At 47.8% G+C, this 18,253-nt stretch overlaps 1 protein-coding gene across 1 annotated transcript in view; it reads left to right on the forward strand.

The window, feature by feature from the left end:
* Positions 1–18,253, forward strand: part of TIAM1 (TIAM Rac1 associated GEF 1) — a 464,634-nt gene that overhangs the window by 398,107 nt on the left and 48,274 nt on the right. The window contains exon 18 of the mRNA XM_075542381.1: positions 15,297–15,400. Within this exon, the coding sequence (XP_075398496.1) occupies positions 15,297–15,400 (104 nt within the window). The remainder of the gene's footprint in view (positions 1–15,296; positions 15,401–18,253) is intronic.

Raw genomic sequence — 18,253 nt, forward strand, 5'->3', positions numbered from 1 at the left:
AACTCCATCAAGGGATTGCAGTGTTTCATCGTGGCTTAGGGGGAAGCACTGGGTGCCAGGTTAGTTGATTTTAAGGGCTTTTGTTCCCAGACCTGAATGTACGGACTAGAAACTTCAGCATGTGTTCGCTTTTCTTTGCTTTGGTTCTTGGTGCATCGTCTGAAGGCAGGGAGCCGTTGGCTGATTACGATGCACAGCTGGACACACATCGCATGGCCTCTTCTTGTAAACAAAGCTTTATTGGCACATGGCCACATTCTCGTTTATGGTCTGGTGCTGCGCTTCTCCTACAGTGGCAGAGCTGGCAGAGCTCTCTTGGCAAAGCTGAACATGTTTCCTACCTGCCCCTTTATAGTTTGCTGATCGCTTTGATAAAGTCTGACTGAGCTTGCTTACAATGTACCCTCTGGAAGATCGTGGTGGTGGTTGGCTACTGTTGAGTTATCCCAGCGTATGGTGACTGTGTTCTTCTGGGTTGACTAGAGAGACAAATTTAGAGAAACTCATGTTTGTATAGGAAAGAGCTTTATATAAGAGTAATTGTACATTAAAAAAACATCCCAACCTAGTCCCAACCTAGATCAAAAAAACATCCCAACCTAGATCAAGTCCATAAGTCCAATATTAGCCCATAGACCCAATACCGGTCCATAAATTCCTCTTTAGACTCAAGCAGACATGCAATGATGCCAAATGCAGGAAGATCACAGGACAGTGGGTACAAAGTCTTGTGGATCCAGTGGTGGTAGAAGCATCTCGGTGGTGGCAGGGGACTCCACATGGCTCCTCCAGCTCCCAGGGCTCTGGCTGCATCCGTGTAGCTACATCTGCCTCATCATCAGTAATGTCTCGCAGGGAGTGAACCTGTGTCCTGCCTCCAGCAACCTATTTATCTCCTTAGCGCGTCCAGGTGAGGTCATCATGCTGCGACCTGATTGACAGGCTAAACTCCACCCCCTCCACTCTTAAGTCTCAAATTGACAACAGATTATGTAACTACGACAATGACCCCAGGCACAATGGGCTGACATGCTGCCTGGTCCTGAGCTGTTGCATAGACAGGTGTGATTCACAGGGTTGTCATTGACTCAGTTTTGGAAGTAGACTGCCAAGACTTTACTTTTGTACCTTAGTCTGGAAGCTGTGCCCAAACCTACTCAATGCCAGAGTGACATGCAATCCTCTGCTGGCAGATAGGTGGTGGAGACATGTGAGGGACTGACTGGGAATTGAACCTGGTTCTCCATGTGCATGATGAGAAGTCTGCCCTGGAATTGAGGCTGCTGTTGTTGTACAAGCACATGCTGTCCAGTCCGTTCTACTCAGGACTCCACGTGCCCAGAGCGAACGCTGCCGCCTGATCCTACTCTATCTGCACAACTCTGGTTATGCTGGAGGCCCTGCTTGCAGCCACCGTGTCCATCCTCCTCCTGAGGGTCTTCCTCTTGTTTGCCGACCCTCGGTAATGTGGTAATGTGGAGACATTACCGAGCATGGGGTCCTTTTCCAGGGACCGGCCCCTCCTGGTAACGTGACACGGAGTCTCAGCATCCTCGCGTCGAAGGAGCAGCTGGCTGTACTTCCCTTCCAGACAGTGTTTGTTCTTCTGGCGGTCCTTGGTACTGCCAATATTATTTTTGCCAAAATCTTCATTCAAATACATCGATTCTTCTCTGGTCTTCCTTATTCAAAACCCAACTTTCACATGCATAGTGAGGCAGCTGAAAAGACCAAAGCTCGGGTAGGTGCACCAAGTCCTCGAAGCGACGTCTCTGCTCTCTAGCAGACTTACCCACGGTGTATGCTGCCTGATCTCCCTGCTGCTGCTGTGTCCCCTGTTTGGAGTCAGCTCGATGGCAGGGAGGGGAGGAGGGAGGGAGCGAACTTCCAGGAGTGGCGGTGAGGATTCATGTAAACCCTCCCCACCCCCGCCCCTGGAACTTACAGTTATTGTGGATGCTTTGTATATCAATTCCTTCTTTTAGAATACATTGTGTACACACCTGTACATTAGAGTAGGTTTCAGAAAGTTCATTGAAAAAATAGAATAGAAGGATTATGGAATTTTTTCTCCCATGAACTGCCCAAAGCCCCTTCATGAGTACACACAGGCACACATACACACACATTCTCTCTTACAGTTTTTTTTACAGCTTATTTAAGAATGTACAAAGATTTCAAAAAGTTTGTGGGAAAATTCCATTCTCCACAAACTTTTTATATAGCCCCTTCAGCTTTGTACATGTGTCATATGTGTCTCTGTTTTACAAAATTTACATGTCTTTTGTATATGCCCTTTACCATCCTGTCTTCAGGCGATGGCATTTTAAGTGAGCCAGTGACCTTTTACATCCTGTTCTGACGAGTCCCCTTTGAAGACTAAGCTGCCCCGTTCGCGCCCGCCATAGTGTGCAGCTCATGAGACGGCAGTGTGGGGACCGTCCTCTGGGCATCCCTGCACCGTGACAGAGGAGCGGTCCTCACGTGGAACTGGCGTTTGGAAACCTCCGCTGCATGCGGGCGCTGAGCATGGTGCTGAGCGGACGCAGGCGGGGCTGTCACAGTTCTGCCCTCAAACGTACATTGTGGGTCCTTGTTGGTTTATCACAGCCCTCGGGGGCACGGGTGGTTAGATGTGCTCTGCTACTGGCTGAAGGGTTGGCGGTTCGAGCCCACCCAGAGACAGCCGGCACGGCAGTCGGCTTCCCGTGGATCACAGCCTGGAGCCCCCTGCGAGGACACGAGTGCGCCGCAGTGGCCACAGTCATTCGGAACAAAGCTGACCTCGTGCCTGGCAGTCGATCTGGTGTGAGAAGGAAGCATGCAAGTAAATCCCTCGTGTTGGTTTTCTTGACAGGCTTCTACATTGGCAGCCAAATGAGCAAATTCCAGCGGAAGCCCCCCACACTGTGCGCCGACAGCACCGGCGGGCGGGCGGGCTGGGCCTCAGCCTCTGTGCCTTCTGGAGGCTTCCTCTCCCGGCTCCTGTCTAAAGTGTGAGATGAAAGGGGAGGGAAGGAAGCAGCGCAGAATAACCTGAACGATTTGCTCAATCCGGGGCAGAGACAGCTGCTGTTAAAATAGACAACAGTAAAGTTTTTTTTTTTTTAACTACAACAAGGCGTCTGGACCACAGCCTTGGTCTCAGTTTAGAAGTAGCTAAAGATAAGAAACGCCCTGACGTGGCAGGTGTGAGCTTGGAGGCAGGGACTCAGGATGGCCCTTCAGGATGTTTGGTCGCCTTATTGAGGGCCTCGCGGGGCCTTGGGGGTGGAAGAAGAGGCTGTCTGCCACCGTCAAGAGTGACAGCCTGGAGTCCTCAGGGGCAGTTCTGCCCTGTCGTGTAGGGTCAGCCTACTCGGGATTGACTCGAAGACAGAGAAGGAGTGTGGGACCCCAGGGCTCCCACGATCCGGCCGGGCTGATGGCTGCGCCGCGAGCAGCCCCAGCTGAGCGCCGTCTGAGCCCTCTCTGCCTCGGAGGTCCTCGTGAGGTCTTGCCAGAAATGTGACGCCGGATTATTTCCACACGCGCAGTATTTTCCTCTCCGTGGAAGCATCGCACTGCTAAGAGTAGGTTTACCTTCCCTGGAGACAGCGCCCTATTTTTATTTCATCAGCACCGTGATCTTGAGCAGAATGCATAACCTCTAAGCGTCTATCAATTGTGGGTTAGGTGTTGGACTGCTAACCACAGAGTGGGCAGTTCTAACCTAACCACCAGCTTCTTCATGGGAGAAAGCCGAGGCTGTCTGCTCCCAGAGAGATTTAAAGTCTAAGAGTACTGCCAGAGTGCTCCTTAGAAGACAGCATGGCCTGACGTTGTATCACGTACCTTGGGCACGTTATCAGGAGGGACCAATCCCTGGCAAAGGGCATCCGTGCTAGGTGAAAAGAGGAAGGGCCACAGCGAGGGAGATGGATCGACACAGTGCCTGCGACAGGGGGCTTGAACAAAGCACGACTTTTGGTGAGGATGATCCAAGACTGGGCAGTGTTTCGGTCTGAGTCAGGACCGCCTGCATGACCCCTACCAGCTACAGCCGCGCACGCTGGACTCGATGGTCGGAGGTTTTTGTTTCTGTGTGTAAACCTGTCTTACTTGGGTTTCGCGAACACTTGATTAGTTGCATCTGTAATGGAGAAGGCGTAATTGCTTAGTGATGGGCTGCTAATCATAAGGTTGTCAGTTCAAACCCATGGCGCTGCTCCCTGTCAGAAAGATTGGAACCTAGACAGCCCTGTGGGGCAGGGCTCTTCTGTCACAAAGTCACCCGGGGCCTAACGACAGAATGTAAACCGCAGACTCTCTGCGTGGCACGGGAGGCTGAGTGCTCCACTACAAACCCAAAGATGAGCAGTTCGAATCTACCTGGAGGAAACTCTGAACAAAGGCCTGGCGATCAATCTACTTTCAAAAGGTCCCAGCCACTGGAACAGATCTGCGCAGCACAGTTCTGTTGGACACACACAGGGTCGCTGTGAGTGTCATCCAACCTGAAGGCCGCTGGCGCAGTGTTGGTTTACATGGTAGAGAGTTTAGACTAGTGCTGCATCAGTGCTCATGAATGGTAAAACCCCAAACGGGCCTCGTATGGAGGCCTGAACATCTTCTCCTTGTAACCCGAGGCTGCTTATTCTGCCCTCTCCACTTAATCCACTGCAGGTGAACTTGTCTGAGAATGAAATCTGTGCATTACGCTGTACTTGCAGAATTTTCCTGGACCAAATGGAAAAGCTGACGCGAATTCCATTTTTCTACGATTTTCTGTTTCTGTGATGCTGAAATAGCCCTTTTTAGATGTCTGGGGACCCTGGTGGCACAATGGGTTAAACATGGACAGCAAGCTGGAAGGTTGGCTGTTCAAATCCACCAGCTGCTGCTGGGGAGAGAGATGAGACACAGTGTGCTTTGTAGAGATTGGCAGCCTCGGACACCGCGAGGAGCAGTTCTGCTGTGTCTCGGAGGGTCTGCTGTGAGTTGGCATCGACTTGACAGCTCTGGGTTTTGGCTTTGGTTGATCATCCGTCACAGTCACCTGGTTTGGAGTAGGGCCAGAGGGTGCATCTGTTGTGGCTCCTTACATCCCTGGTTTGTTTCCAATGTGCAACTAGTATGGGGGGGGTGGGATCTACTGCCTTAGGACTTTAGGTTGAGCCACCTTCTCTTCTGTCTGGGTTAGAAATGAGCTCTGGTGGTGTCGTGGGTAATGCCTTTGGGGCACTCACTAACCATAAAGCCAGCAGTTTGAAAGCACCAGCCACTCCTCAGGAGGAAGGAGGGGCTCTCCTGTGAAGAGTTGCAGTCTCCGACTGACGGGCAGTTCTGCCCTGTCCTGTAGGTTTGCTCTGGTCAGCCTGCTTGGCCGGGAGCGTGGCTTTGAGGGTGGCGGCGGTAAGAACTGAGAAGATGATTGGAGAGCCGTGCTGCCATGCTAACCTCCCACAGCTGCGCTGTGGGTAGCATTTTGTGGCCCGCTTTGCTGCGGTTTTTCTCATGAACCCTGTTAGGTGGGCTTGGCGTGTATCCCGAGTCCTCCGTTTCTGACCAGAGGCAGTATGGTTAGCGGGCTAGTGCGTTGACATCTGGACAAAGAGGTGCCCCCGCAGCCTGTTCTGTGACCCCCTCTCCTGCCCCTATCAGCCTTGCAGAAATCTTACTGGCACTGCTCTGAGGGTCGCACACTCGTCGTGTGCCTGTCGGGAGGGGAACATGGAGGCAGGCTGCTCAGCTCAATGAGGATAGGCCTCTCAGCGTCACTGACGGAGGATTCTTGCAGCAACGAGGAAGCGGGGCAGGAAGTGGCAAAACCTTGTGTATGACGCTAGAAAGCGTCTTTTCTCCTCTGGCTCAGTTCCTTTTGAATGCCCATCTCAGCCTAGGGCAGGAGCTTTTAGCAGGGACCCTGTTGATTATGTTTTCGGCCAGGCACTTCTCTGCTGTGAGGGGTCCTTCCTGTGCATTGGTGGTTAGGGGTGTCTCTGATCTTGACTCACTGCTGTTGTTGGAGGTCCTAGACTCATCGTGACCCTCTGGGACAGCATGGAACGGTCTGTGTGGGTGTCATTGTGAGGCAGACAGACTGCCAGGTCTTTCAACCCCCGAGTTGCTAGGTAAGTTTGAACCTCTGGCTTTTCTCTTAGCAGCCCGGTGCTTAACTGTTGAGACACCAGGGCTCATGATGTATTCCAAAAAGTCAAGCTCACTGCCATCGAGTCATTTCTGACTCGCAGCGACCCTGTAGGAGAGAATTGGTTAGAATAGTACTGTCTGGGTTTCAGAGATTGTAACTATTTATAGAAGTAGAGAGCCTCATCGTTCTCCTGTGGTTCAGCTGGTGAGTTTGAACTGCTGACTTTGTGGTTAGCAGACCAGTGCATAACTCACTACACCACCATGACTCTTTATTACAGGCAGTAAAACCCACACCTCAAGGTAGGCCAACAAAAATCACAGCAGACATTGCCAGGTTCTGTTGGGGTGCAGGATAACCCCCTTTGAGAAACACTGGCTTAGTGATTAGAAAATAGACCAGGGGAAATAAATGCAGTAAACATCAAAGTAGGAAAGGACATCTATGTCTAACGTAATTTTTTAGAAAAGAAATTTTATTGAATATTTATGGGAGAATTTTAATGTAAGTACTCTTAGGGCATCCCCCCCTTCTTTTTTTTTTGGAAGAAGGGAAAACAAGCCATTGCTTATTCTGAATGCTGTTTCCCCAACTGAGAGTAAACATTCTCATTGTCATGACAACCATTGACTGAAAGCTATCTTGACCAGTAATTGTGCAGCACCTCCAGGGTTTATGTCAGTTGTGAGAATCCTGGGACTTCAGGGGGAGGGGTGTTGCTGCAGATACATGTTTAGTACACCACGCAGCTGCTCACCAGAAGACTGGGGGTTGGCGCTTACCCAGAGGGCTCTCAGGAGCAGGGCCTGACAACCTCCCTCTGAAAAATCAACTCTAAAAACTCGCGAAGCACATTTCTAAGCCAACTCAAATGGCAATGTCAGAAATGACTTTTGGATAACTTCATTTAAAAAAAATTCTACTGGTGTCTTTCCAAGGCTTCCAAACTCATCTTTGGCTCTGGGTTCAGACCTGTGTCACTTCCTGGTGCACCCCGCTCCCCTTGTCTTTCCCCGAACGCCCCGTGGGTGGTTGGGGCACAGCAGGTGGCGTGTTTAAGTCCATGTGCAGCTCTCAGTCTGAGCACGCGGAATGTGCCACTGCTCAGTGAGCTGGCGTCGAGTCTACTTTGCAGAACATGCTCTCTGCAGGTGAGCTGGAGAATGCCGGTGGGTAACTCCAGGCCCATGGCCAGTGAAGGACAATTAGGGCCGATGTTGAGTGTTCAGCGTTCAGCACCTTGCGGTATACCTTAAGCACATCTTCCCGACAAGGCATGCAAGATCGAAGCCCATGGTGAGCAGATGCCCCTGCTTCATGAAGTAGATCAAACAGCCTTTTCTTGTAACCAGAAAGGAAGCCTTCTGAGCTAGGTTTGAAATCTAATGCATTTCAGTTCAGAGAGGGAGGGGTTGTGAGCGCCAAGCCTGGACTGAGCCTGCTGTCTACCAAAACCCAGAAACCCAACGCCCTAACTCACAGGGATATAGCACACGGTAGAACCGCCCCTGTGGGTTCCCGAGACTGTAAGTCTGTATGGGAATAGAAATCCTCTTTCTCCCGAGGAGTAGCTGGTGGGTTGAAACTGCTGACCTTGCAGTGAGCAGCCTAGCACACTAAGCCACCATGGGAGAAATGGAAGGCTGTAATTCTCCCTGACCTTCAGTGGTGATCCTCTGGGAGCTAGGTTCTGAAGACAGAGCCCAGCCCATCAGGCCTCAGGGAGGGGCCCCAGAGAAAGAGGAAGTACCCAGATTGATCTTCCCACAAATACATATGGTCCTGCCCCTCAGGCTCTCCCTGCTGCCTCTCAGACCCCAGGCAGTACACACTCTGTTTGTTGATTCAATTGGCAGCCGTTTGTGCAGACCAAACTGTGTGTGTGATGCTCACAGTCACATACCACAGGCTGCTGCTGGAGGCCCTGCGCTGGGTTCTGCTGGCTGTACTAGAGGACCCAGTCGAAAACCCCAAGTAAGACTAGAATGTTGCTTCTCAGAGTAAGAGCCTCTGTTCTTTATGATTCAGTGTTTTTGTTTTTTTATAACCACAAGGTCAGTAGTTCAAACCTACCAGCCATTCCAAGGAAGACAAATCAGGCTGTCTGCTCCTGTTAATATTTGCAGTGTCAGAAACCCAAAGGACCAGTTCCACTCTGACCGACAGGGTTGCCATGAGTCGGAATCGACTTGATGGTGGTGGCTTAATATAACTGTGAAGGCAAGGAAGTTTGCTTTACTCCCCCCCTCCCCCTTTCTCTTTTAAATTGGTGTGCCAATGAGGTCAAAGGGCCTGGGCTTACCCTCCCTGAGGTCAATGTACAGTTGCATTAATGCCCATAAGCTCAGCCCTGCCCAGGCCTCTAATGGAGATGCTAGTTGAGAAGGTTTGGAAGTCTCCAGAAACACGATTAGTGTGAAAATCAGGGGAAGGACCTCTTGTAAAGGGGTGACCCCACGCTTCTACCTCAGCGACTTTTATTTATAGCAACTTTGGAGTCCACCTAGATGTCCGGTCCTGTTCTGCAGGTCTGTATTTTCCATGTCGGTCTCTCTTTGGATTCAGTCCTGCTGCCCATCTTCGCTCTGACGATGAGCCCCCAAACCACACTGTCTCACTGCCGTCAAGTCCATGCCAAACCTTAGTGACGCCCCAGGGCAGAGCAGAACTGGACTGCGCCTGTCAGTTTCTGAGACTGCAACTATTTCCAGGAGTAGAAAGCCCCGTCTTTCTCCAGTGGGGCGGCTGGGGGTTTTGAATTGAGTACCGTGCAGCGCGCAGCCCAGGACATTACCATGGCGCCGCCAGTGCTGCTCCTCTGACCGTTAGCAGAGTGCAAGTGAGGACAGGGACAGCCAGGAGAAGAAAAACCCGGGGAAAGTGTGGAGCAAACAAGCCCACTTGAGAATGTTGCTGCATGTGCCTCTGAAACGGGGAGTCCTGAGACCACCTTGCAGAGTGGGAGCCAGAGCAGGCTTGCCCCGCTTGGAGTTGCTGCCCTCAGCTCTTGGCAAGCACTGCTGACAGCTCCTCTCTTTGATGTGTTTCATGATGACAGCCTCCTAGTGTGGGTATGGAAGGCCTGGTGGTGTCGTGGGTTCCATGTTGGGCACCTGATCATAAGTTCAGCGGTTTGAAACCACCAGCTGCTCCATGGGAACAAGAAGACGCTTTCTACTCTTGTAAAGGTTCGCCGTCTCAGAAACCCACAGGGCAGCTTGACTCCGCGTGGCAGGGCTGCTGCGGGTCAGAGTGGCCTGGATGGCAGTGAGTGGACTGCATGTTGGGTTTTGCTGTGCTTGTGGAGCCCTGGTGGTTTGGTGGGTTTCCTGTTGGACTGTTATCATGAGGTCAGCAGTTTGAAATCCCCAGCTGCTCTGCGGGTGGCAGATGAGGCTTTGTACCCCTGTAAAGGTTTGCGCTCTCAGAAATGCACAGGGGCACTTCTTCCCTGCCCTGTAGGGTTGCTGGGAGTCAGAACCCCCTCAATGGCAGTGGGTTTGGTTGGTTTATCGCTGGCCCCCCCTCCACACACACACATGATTTTTTTTTTTTTTTTTTGCTGACTGTTCTGTGGATAAAACCATTTGGACTAGGCTCAGCGGGGTGGTTTTCTGTTTACATGGGGCCACCCATGTGGTCATATCACCTGGAAGCTTGATTGAGGCTGGATGATCTGAAGATGACCTCACTGATATGTTTGTGGTTTGTTGGGACGGTCCTTTTGCTCCGTAGGTTCTCTCATCCTCCAGAAGACTAGCTTGGGGCTTCCTCGTATTTGGTTCAGGGACACTAGAGGATGAGTTGAGGAGCTTCAAGGACTCTGGAGGCGTTGGTTCAAAACCCATAGAGCATCTGTCACCCCTCTCACCTGCTTAGGGTTAAAGCAAGTCTTGAGGGTAGCCCAGTGTCCTGGGAGGACTGCCTTCAATCATCTTTGTAAGCCATCTACCACCAGTTATATTACCTTTTCTCTTTCCCTCATTTTGTTGATTTTACCTCTGCTCAAGGGTGCAAAGCATGGCAAGATGAGGTAGGAATAAAAAAAGACAGACTATTATTTATTTTCATTTTAATAAATCATTTTACTGGGGGTGCTTACAGTTCTTATAACAATCCATGCATGAGTTGCATCAAGCACATTTGTACATGCTACCATCATCATTTTCAAAGCATTTTCTTTCTACTTGACCCCTTAGTATCAGCTCCTCTGTTTTCCCTCCCTCTCACCCTCGTGACCCCGAGATAAATTACAAATTATTATTTTCATATCTTGTACTGTTGTCTCCCTTCACCCACATTTCTGTTGTTGATCCCCCAGAGGGATAGATTTATATGTAGATCATTGTGATCAGTTCTCCCTTTCTCCCCACTTTCCCCTTACTCTTATGGTGTCCCTACTCCCATTATTGAACCTGAGGGGGTTATCTGTCCTGAATTCTGTGTGTTGAAAGCTCTTATCTGTACCAGTGTACATGCTCCAGTCTATCCAGATTCGTAAGGTAGAACTGGGGTGATGATATTGGGGGGGGGGAGGAAGCATTATAGTAGAGGAATGTTGTATGTTTTGTCAATGCTATACTGCACCCTGGCTGCCTTGTCCCTTCCCTGTGACCCTTCTGTGAGGGCATGTTCAATTGTCTACAGATGGGCTTTGGGTCTCCACTCAACACCCTCATTTGCATAGGTATGGTTGTTATGGGTCTTCTGATGATGCTTGATAACTGATCCCATTGACACCTCATGATCACACAGGCTGGTGTGCATCTTCCATGTGGGCTTTGTTGCTTCCCTGCTAGATGGCTGCTTGTTTAACTTCAAGCCTTTAAGACCCCACATGCTCTATTTTGGAATAGCCAGGCACCATCAGCTGTCTTCACCACATTATCTTATGCACCTATTTTGTCTTCTGTGGTCATGTTGGAAAGGTGAGCATCACAGAATGCCAGGTTATTAGAATAAAGTGTTCTTGCATTGAGTCAGGACTCAAGTAGGGAGGCCCAATGTCCATCTGCTACCTTGATACTTAACCTAGAAATATATGTACATAGACCTAGATCCCTATTGTTATATATTAATGTTTACATTCCTATGTCTATACCTCTATAAATGTCTTTTGCTGCCTAGCTCCTTCCTAAGCACATACACTCTCTGCCATCCAGTCCACGTCAGCTCATAGTTGCCCTGTAGGAAAGGTTAGAATGGCCGCTACGGGCTCCTAAGACTGTACTTAAAAAAAAATTACTTTGGGGGGGGGGCTCTTGTAACATTCCATACATCAAATGGATCACACATATTTATACACATTGCCTTCATCATTTCCAGAACATTTTCTACTTGAGCCCTTGATATAAGCCCTTCTTTTTCCTTTCCCTCCCCCCCAAGACTGTAATTCTTAACAGGAGTAGAAAACCTTGTCTTCCTCCTGAGGAGCAGCTGGTGGTTTAGAACTGCCAACCTTTTGGCCAGCAGTCCAACTCCTAACCACTATTCCACCAGGGCTCCATGAGCACAGCAGCAGACCAAGACTCAGTTCACTCGCTGCCCTGGGTCAATTCTAGAGCAGAATCGCCCGTGTGAGTTTCCAATATGCACATAGAGTTATTCATATGTAGGATTTCTTTCAGATTCTTGGTGTTAATATTTTACTAGGGATATGTGTTGGATATACATTTTTCCTCATTCGTTGATCTATCTTTCTGCTTTTATGGTGACTTTGGATGGGTAAAAGTTGTTCGTTTTGGTCAAATGTAACTTCCAATCTTCTGTGGCTTGTTCTTTTTGGATCTTGTTTAAGAAATACTTCTCTCCCTGGAGATAACAAATATTATATCTTCTTCTTTAAGAAAGTATGGTTTTGACTATGTGCGTTCTGTTTTCTACTTTACTTGGTATTGAGTTTCGAAATGATGTGAGAACTGACTTTTAGGTGTTTTCGAATGGATAATCTATTACATTAGCTACACCTACCACATAGCCCTTTCCTTTCTCTGGATCTCCTACGGCAGGGGTCCTCAAACTTTTTAAACAGGGGGCTAGTTCACTGTCCCTCAGACCGTTGGAGGGCCGCACTATAGTTTTAAAAAACTCTGAACAATACATTCCTATGCATGCTGGATGAGTCAGCTGCTAAGCAGGACAGGCAGCAGTGGCAAAAACACCAGGAGGGCTGGATAAACGGCCTCGGTGGGCCACATGTGGCCCACGGGCCGTAGTTTGAGGACCCCTGCCCTATGGGCTTCCATTCCTGGTACTGGGTGGGGGATTAGGGGGGGCGAGTGCTTCTGGGTTTTCTGATCTCTTAGCTTGTCTTCTTCTACTACTGAACTGCTTTAGATTTCTGACACTTTAAGTAAGTTTTGATACATGGTGCAGAAAGTACCCCGTCTGTTTTTCTCCTCTAAAACTGCCATTGGTATTATTGGCCTTTGGCTCTTGAGAACAAATTTAGTTCTAAGAAATGCTGCCTGTGTAGCCTCTCTGAATATAAATCTTTTGATATTTGCCCAACCTGAATAATGTTGCCTTAATGGCCCCGTGTTCACAGGTGGTTTGATCCCAGGGAAGAACATCTCTTCATTGAGTCTTGAAAAGAATTTGAAGTATACTCATCAATCAAGCTTGCTAGTTATTGACATTTACACACCACGTATCCCTACCTAGCTTGATAATAAGAGATACATCTTTAAGTCCTCTCTCTAATCGTGTGCTTGTCCGTAGAGCTGGCGTTTTGTCCTGGAGAGCTGAATCTCGTCCCCACGGGGTGGCCTTTTCCCATGCTCTGTGTGCCTGTGTGCCCCTCTCTGGGCAGACGTTTGCGGAGCTGCTTCGCCTTCCTTGTGCCTGCCCACTATACTTTTTCTATTCCTTTAGACTCCCTTGACTTTATGCCTAGGGCTGCTTCTGGAGTTCTGTCTTACATTGTTTTCTTTTCCATCTAAATGTAAAGTTTTAGTGCCGTGCTTTTCCTCAGGTAAATAAGGCACAGATATAAAGCGTGCATACTATACATAGGAAAGCTATATAGCACATGCATGGTTTGTGTAAAAATAGAGCACGATGTTTAGTCTAGCTCCATTTATTAATAGAAGCATGTACTTTCACTTGCGTCTGTGATCTTATTTTAATTTTGGGGATTGTCTTACGTTTCTCCCCCTTCCCTCTCCTGTCCTTTTCTGAATTGAAGTGAAAAAATCTGCTCTCCTTTATCAGAATTCATAATCTATATTTGTACTGTACAGAGTCCACAGTTAGTCTATTTTCTTTTCAGAAAATAAAGAGATCATCTAACAACATTTAAAATATAATCACTCCATCCTTGTTATCTCCTTTGTTTTCATTGCATGTGTATTTTTTTAACCCTGAAATGACTCCATTTTTGAAGGCAGGGACTTGTTTTATCTGGTAAGACGCAGCCTACGTGTACATCAAATTCTGTATTACCATTTTATCTTGTATGCCAGGTCTTGTAGGCCTATGTTTCTTTTTATGCAGTTTAATTCCTTTAGTGAATTGCTAATTGGGAATCAAAGTGGAATTCTTTTAGGGAATTTGTCACTGTCTTTGTGTGGTAAATCTTACCATTCCTTGTTTTTGAATGTCTCTGTTTAAATGTAATTCCATATTGATAGCTTCAACATTGGGAAATGTCTTTGCCTGAACTAAGTCAGTGTCTTCTGTTTCTTCATTTTTTTTTTCTTATCCAGGGGTGTTTAGTTTTGGTGGCTATGATTCTCATTTCTAAAAATTCTGGCCCCTCAACTTCCAAAATACCTTGGCTGATAAACCTTCGAAGAAAATGTTAGCGAGACAGAATGAACGGGGCGTAGGAAAAGAGGGTAACAATGGCAGGAATCCCCGTATACTGCTAATTCTAATTCAAAAGAGAGGTGGGGGCATACGTCCGCTCTGCCTCCCCGCCACAAAGGAAGGTGAATGGAGCATAGGACACACGTCCTCATCAGTAGAAGAGAGTGGGAATAGTGGAAAGGTATGTGCAAGGAAAGAAGGTGTCTTTACACTGCCTTCACAGTGACTGAATACCGTTGGGGTTGGAGTCTGGGGACCAGGACCAGCATGAAGCAGTATTAGGAAACCTTCCCTTCCTGTGTACTTTTTATTTTAGTTGTTGTACGTCACTTTTGATGGAGAGTGTAGCTCTTTGAGAGAATCATGCTTTATTGGTATCCTGTGGCTGCTGTAACAAATTACCATAAATTTGGTGGTTTACGACAACAGAAATTAATTTCTCACAGCTCTGGAGCCCAGAAGTCTGACATCTGGGGCTGCCAGGGTTATGCTCCCTCGAAGGCTCTGGGAGAGCGACTCTTTCCTCTGTCCTGCTGACTGCCTGGTGGCCCCTGATGTGTTCAGATTCGTGGCAGCATAACTGTACTCTCAGCCGCTGCATCAATTACAGTGGCCACGGTCCCTGTGGGTCTCCCTGGGTCCACAGCTCCTCCCCCTTTCTGTAATCCTGGCACGCTAGTCATTGGATGCAGACAACCCTCAATCCGATATTCCTGAACTAATGACATCTTCATGGATCCTATTTCCAAATCAGGTCATATCCAGAGGCCCCAGATGGTTATAAATCTGGGGACATCACTCGACCCGTAGTGCATGAGAGTTTGAGGACGTCCCTTTCAGCTGCCCGACGGATGGACTCCCAGTGCCAGTGCTCCTCCTAAAGGCTTGACCACTGCAACCAACGGCTCCTCCAGGGCAGGGTGCTCAAGCTGGGCTGGGTCTGTTGTTTGGAAATGTGGAGGTGCACTTTTGGTCGTCAGAGTTGCCTGTGCTTTTGCCTAGAGCCTAGTGCCAAGAGTGGGTTTTATAAGATGTTCATGCTTTGCCAGATTGGTGAACATTGATGTGACCGCGTTTGGCAGATGGGGAGTATTTGCAGTCACTCTGTTGTTGTCATATTGGATTTTGAAGCACAATATTCCTAATAAAACAGTCATAGTGCGGTAGCAGCGACAACAACAAAAACGAGCAGCCACTGATTGAGCCATGATCCTGAAGCACGAGTGCTTGGAGTCGAACGACCTCCTCCCCACGCCATCAGCTCAGAGCCCACACCGCTCCTTCCCTGCACAGGTGTGGCTTTGGCAACTGCTTTGCATGTTGACCCACATTTCCTTGGCCTTCCATTTCGCAGGCCACAGTCTGTGCAGTGAGCAGGGCAGTAGCGCCGAGACTGCAGCCGAGGAGACCGACGGGCCAGACCTGGAGTCCTCCGATGAGACTGACCACAGCAGCAAGGTGAGAGGATTTCATTTGCACATCCCATGTGCGCGGACCACCGCAGAATCGCAGCTGACACGGCGCCTTTGCAGCCTTTGCAGGTCGAAGCCTCCCCAAGGGACGGAGTGCTTCTGAGTCTGCGAGGCTGCTAAACAGCAGCATGTGACATCCGAATGCCAGCCCGGGTAACAAGCTCACATGTGAGAGTATATGGTAGAAATCACTTGTAATGAATCAAAGCCCTTTCCCTTTAATTTCTGCTGCCGCTGGAGTTCCCGGTGGATGCTGTAATTCCATCCTGTTTCCTCCTTAGCAATTCATTTGCACCTATGAGACAGCACCCAAAATGTTTGTGGTTGAGTCAGCTATAACGTCTTGCTATTTACAGGTTCTGTAATGAGATACTTTTGCATGATTCGGCATTCAACTTGTCAAACGTGAGCATCTTTTACATTAAAGGGAGAGAAAACCATCTCTCTCTTTGTCTGAGAAGATTGTCCCTCCGTCATTTGAGCACTGTGAACATACTCTTTCTTGGAATCTTTGGTGCAAGGCCTTAAAGCCATCTCCCATAATCCCTCATGCTCTGGTTCTTCTTCATAAAGAATCCCACGGCCGTGCGCCTGGCTTATACCAGTCTTCAGAAACACGCCTCAGTTTAAAACGCACTATTATTCCACTAAAGTCCAAAACCACACCTCCCTTAATCTTTTTTATAATGTTGGCTGATTTATCTTGATCATCTAGCTTGCTGTAATAAAGTTGTTTTGGCACTTACTAGTTATTGATGGGATCACGTGCATAACTTTAAGCTATATCATTGTTTTTCTTGCCTGCAAAAATCAGGATGACTTCCACATTCCTCCACACGATTGGGTCATTGGATGGGTGAGCAGTACCAGCTTAAGTGTAAGGCGACTAACTGGAAGGTTGGCAGTTTGAACCCACTGAGGGGCACTCTGGAGAAAAGGTCTGACACCCTTAAAATCGCTGTTAGGAATAGACTTCTACCCAGTAACTCGCAGGGTCACTATGAGTCAGAACCTATGTGAAAACAACTGGGGATTTTTGCTTGTTTATTTTACAGTTTTATTGGCATGTAATCCACACATCATACAATTCAATCATTCGGCCATATCAAGAAGAGCTGTCTTATCATTACCGTGATCAATTTGAAAACATTTTCTCTTTCTTTACCCCCATGATTAAATTGCCTTTAAAATGAGTTAAAATCACATTCAGTGCTAGTGTACCTCCCTCTCCTGCCTTCATTGTGTACTCCCCCAATCCCCTCAGGAGCCTCCTTCATTCCCCAGTGCCCCCAACATCCCCTGCAAGCCCTTGCCCCAGTTATTGTCTCTGTGCATCCAGCCCCTTTGGGCTTCACAAACTGGTAGCCCGAACAGAAGCAATAACGAACAAAAACAAGCTAAAGTGGTAAAGATAAAGCAATAGTAATCTAAAGATAAAGAAAGAAAAGACCACTATCCATATTTAAAAAGGGAAGAACGTTTTTGTCTTTGAACTGATTTTTCAAGTATTATAACTATGGGGAAAGCCCACTGCTCATGCAACATCCTCTTCCCATCTGAATGGCGATGACTGAAGCTTGCGTTTCCACGTGTCTTCTTTCTGGGCGGTGTGCATGCGCTTTTCTGTAGGATTCTCTGGGGTATATCGGGTTGGATGGCTTTCAGAATCTCTTTCACCACCATATGATTGTCACCCTCCATGTCTTTTTAAGTTGGGCACGGTACAACATTTAATATTTGAAAGCAATTTTAATATCTAGATTAAAGGACTTTATGTTGTTGATTTTTAATTACAGAGCAGATGAATGGAAACACATGTTTCATTTAAAGTCAAGAAACCAACCCAAACCCACCGAGTAGTTGCTTTTAATTCACGCCCCTCTTCTATGATTGCTTGCCCACTACTGTAGAGGAGGGGCTCCGTCGCCCTCACGAGAAACAGACCTTGCCTTCCTGATCTACAATATGGGCAGCAAGGGCTTCAAAAAGCCCACAGGGACATGGAATTAAAAGGCAATGGAGTTTTCCTGCCACCCTTTTGAAGCCCCCTGGTGTAGAGAGGGAAGAAATTGGTTTGTGTCATATTACGTATATGAGGTGATGCATCCTGGGAGGCATGATTTTACACAAATTACATTTGTCTCTTTTGGCTTTGTTTACTAGAAGGTAAGGTTTTTAAGTGGTTCCAGGCTTTTCTGCATTATTTGGAAAATGCTTTGCTTATAATGATTCCACATTCCTGAATTGAGCATTTCAGGTACCTTAATTTGTATGACCCTGCCGAAGGGTGACGCAGAGCACAGGGGGACACACGTTAATGCTACCAACTCCCCCTGAGGGGAGAGGGATATATATATATATGTATATATATATATATATATCACCTATATAATCTAACCCGAGTCCAGCGTAATAAGTATATCCCAGGTAACTTTACCCGAGTCCAGAGAGATGCACGTGCCCCACATAATTCTATCCCCTGAGTCCAGAAGGACATTTGTGTCCCATACATGTAGAAGACATAGTCCCTATATCCTCACAGAATTTCAGAAATGCTCCACGATTCAGGTGTCTTCCATTAATGAAAAGACATGCTTTGAACCAAAAAATTCAGGGCAAAAATCAATAGCATCATGACAGGGTTAAGAAAATTCATTAATTATTCTGTTGTAGAAAATATGGATTATTTGTTAAAAAAATGTTATTCCTCCATCTCAAATTTGGTTTGAAGGAAACTATTTTTCTCGTGTCCAAAACATTTATTTCTGAATACTTTCTAACTTAGATCATCTTCACCTCATTGCGACAGGGCTGTGTCCTCGTCACCTTGTTGGTTTTG

This window comes from Tenrec ecaudatus, chromosome 2, assembly GCF_050624435.1.
Source record: "Tenrec ecaudatus isolate mTenEca1 chromosome 2, mTenEca1.hap1, whole genome shotgun sequence".
Lineage (NCBI taxonomy): Eukaryota > Metazoa > Chordata > Mammalia > Afrosoricida > Tenrecidae > Tenrec > Tenrec ecaudatus.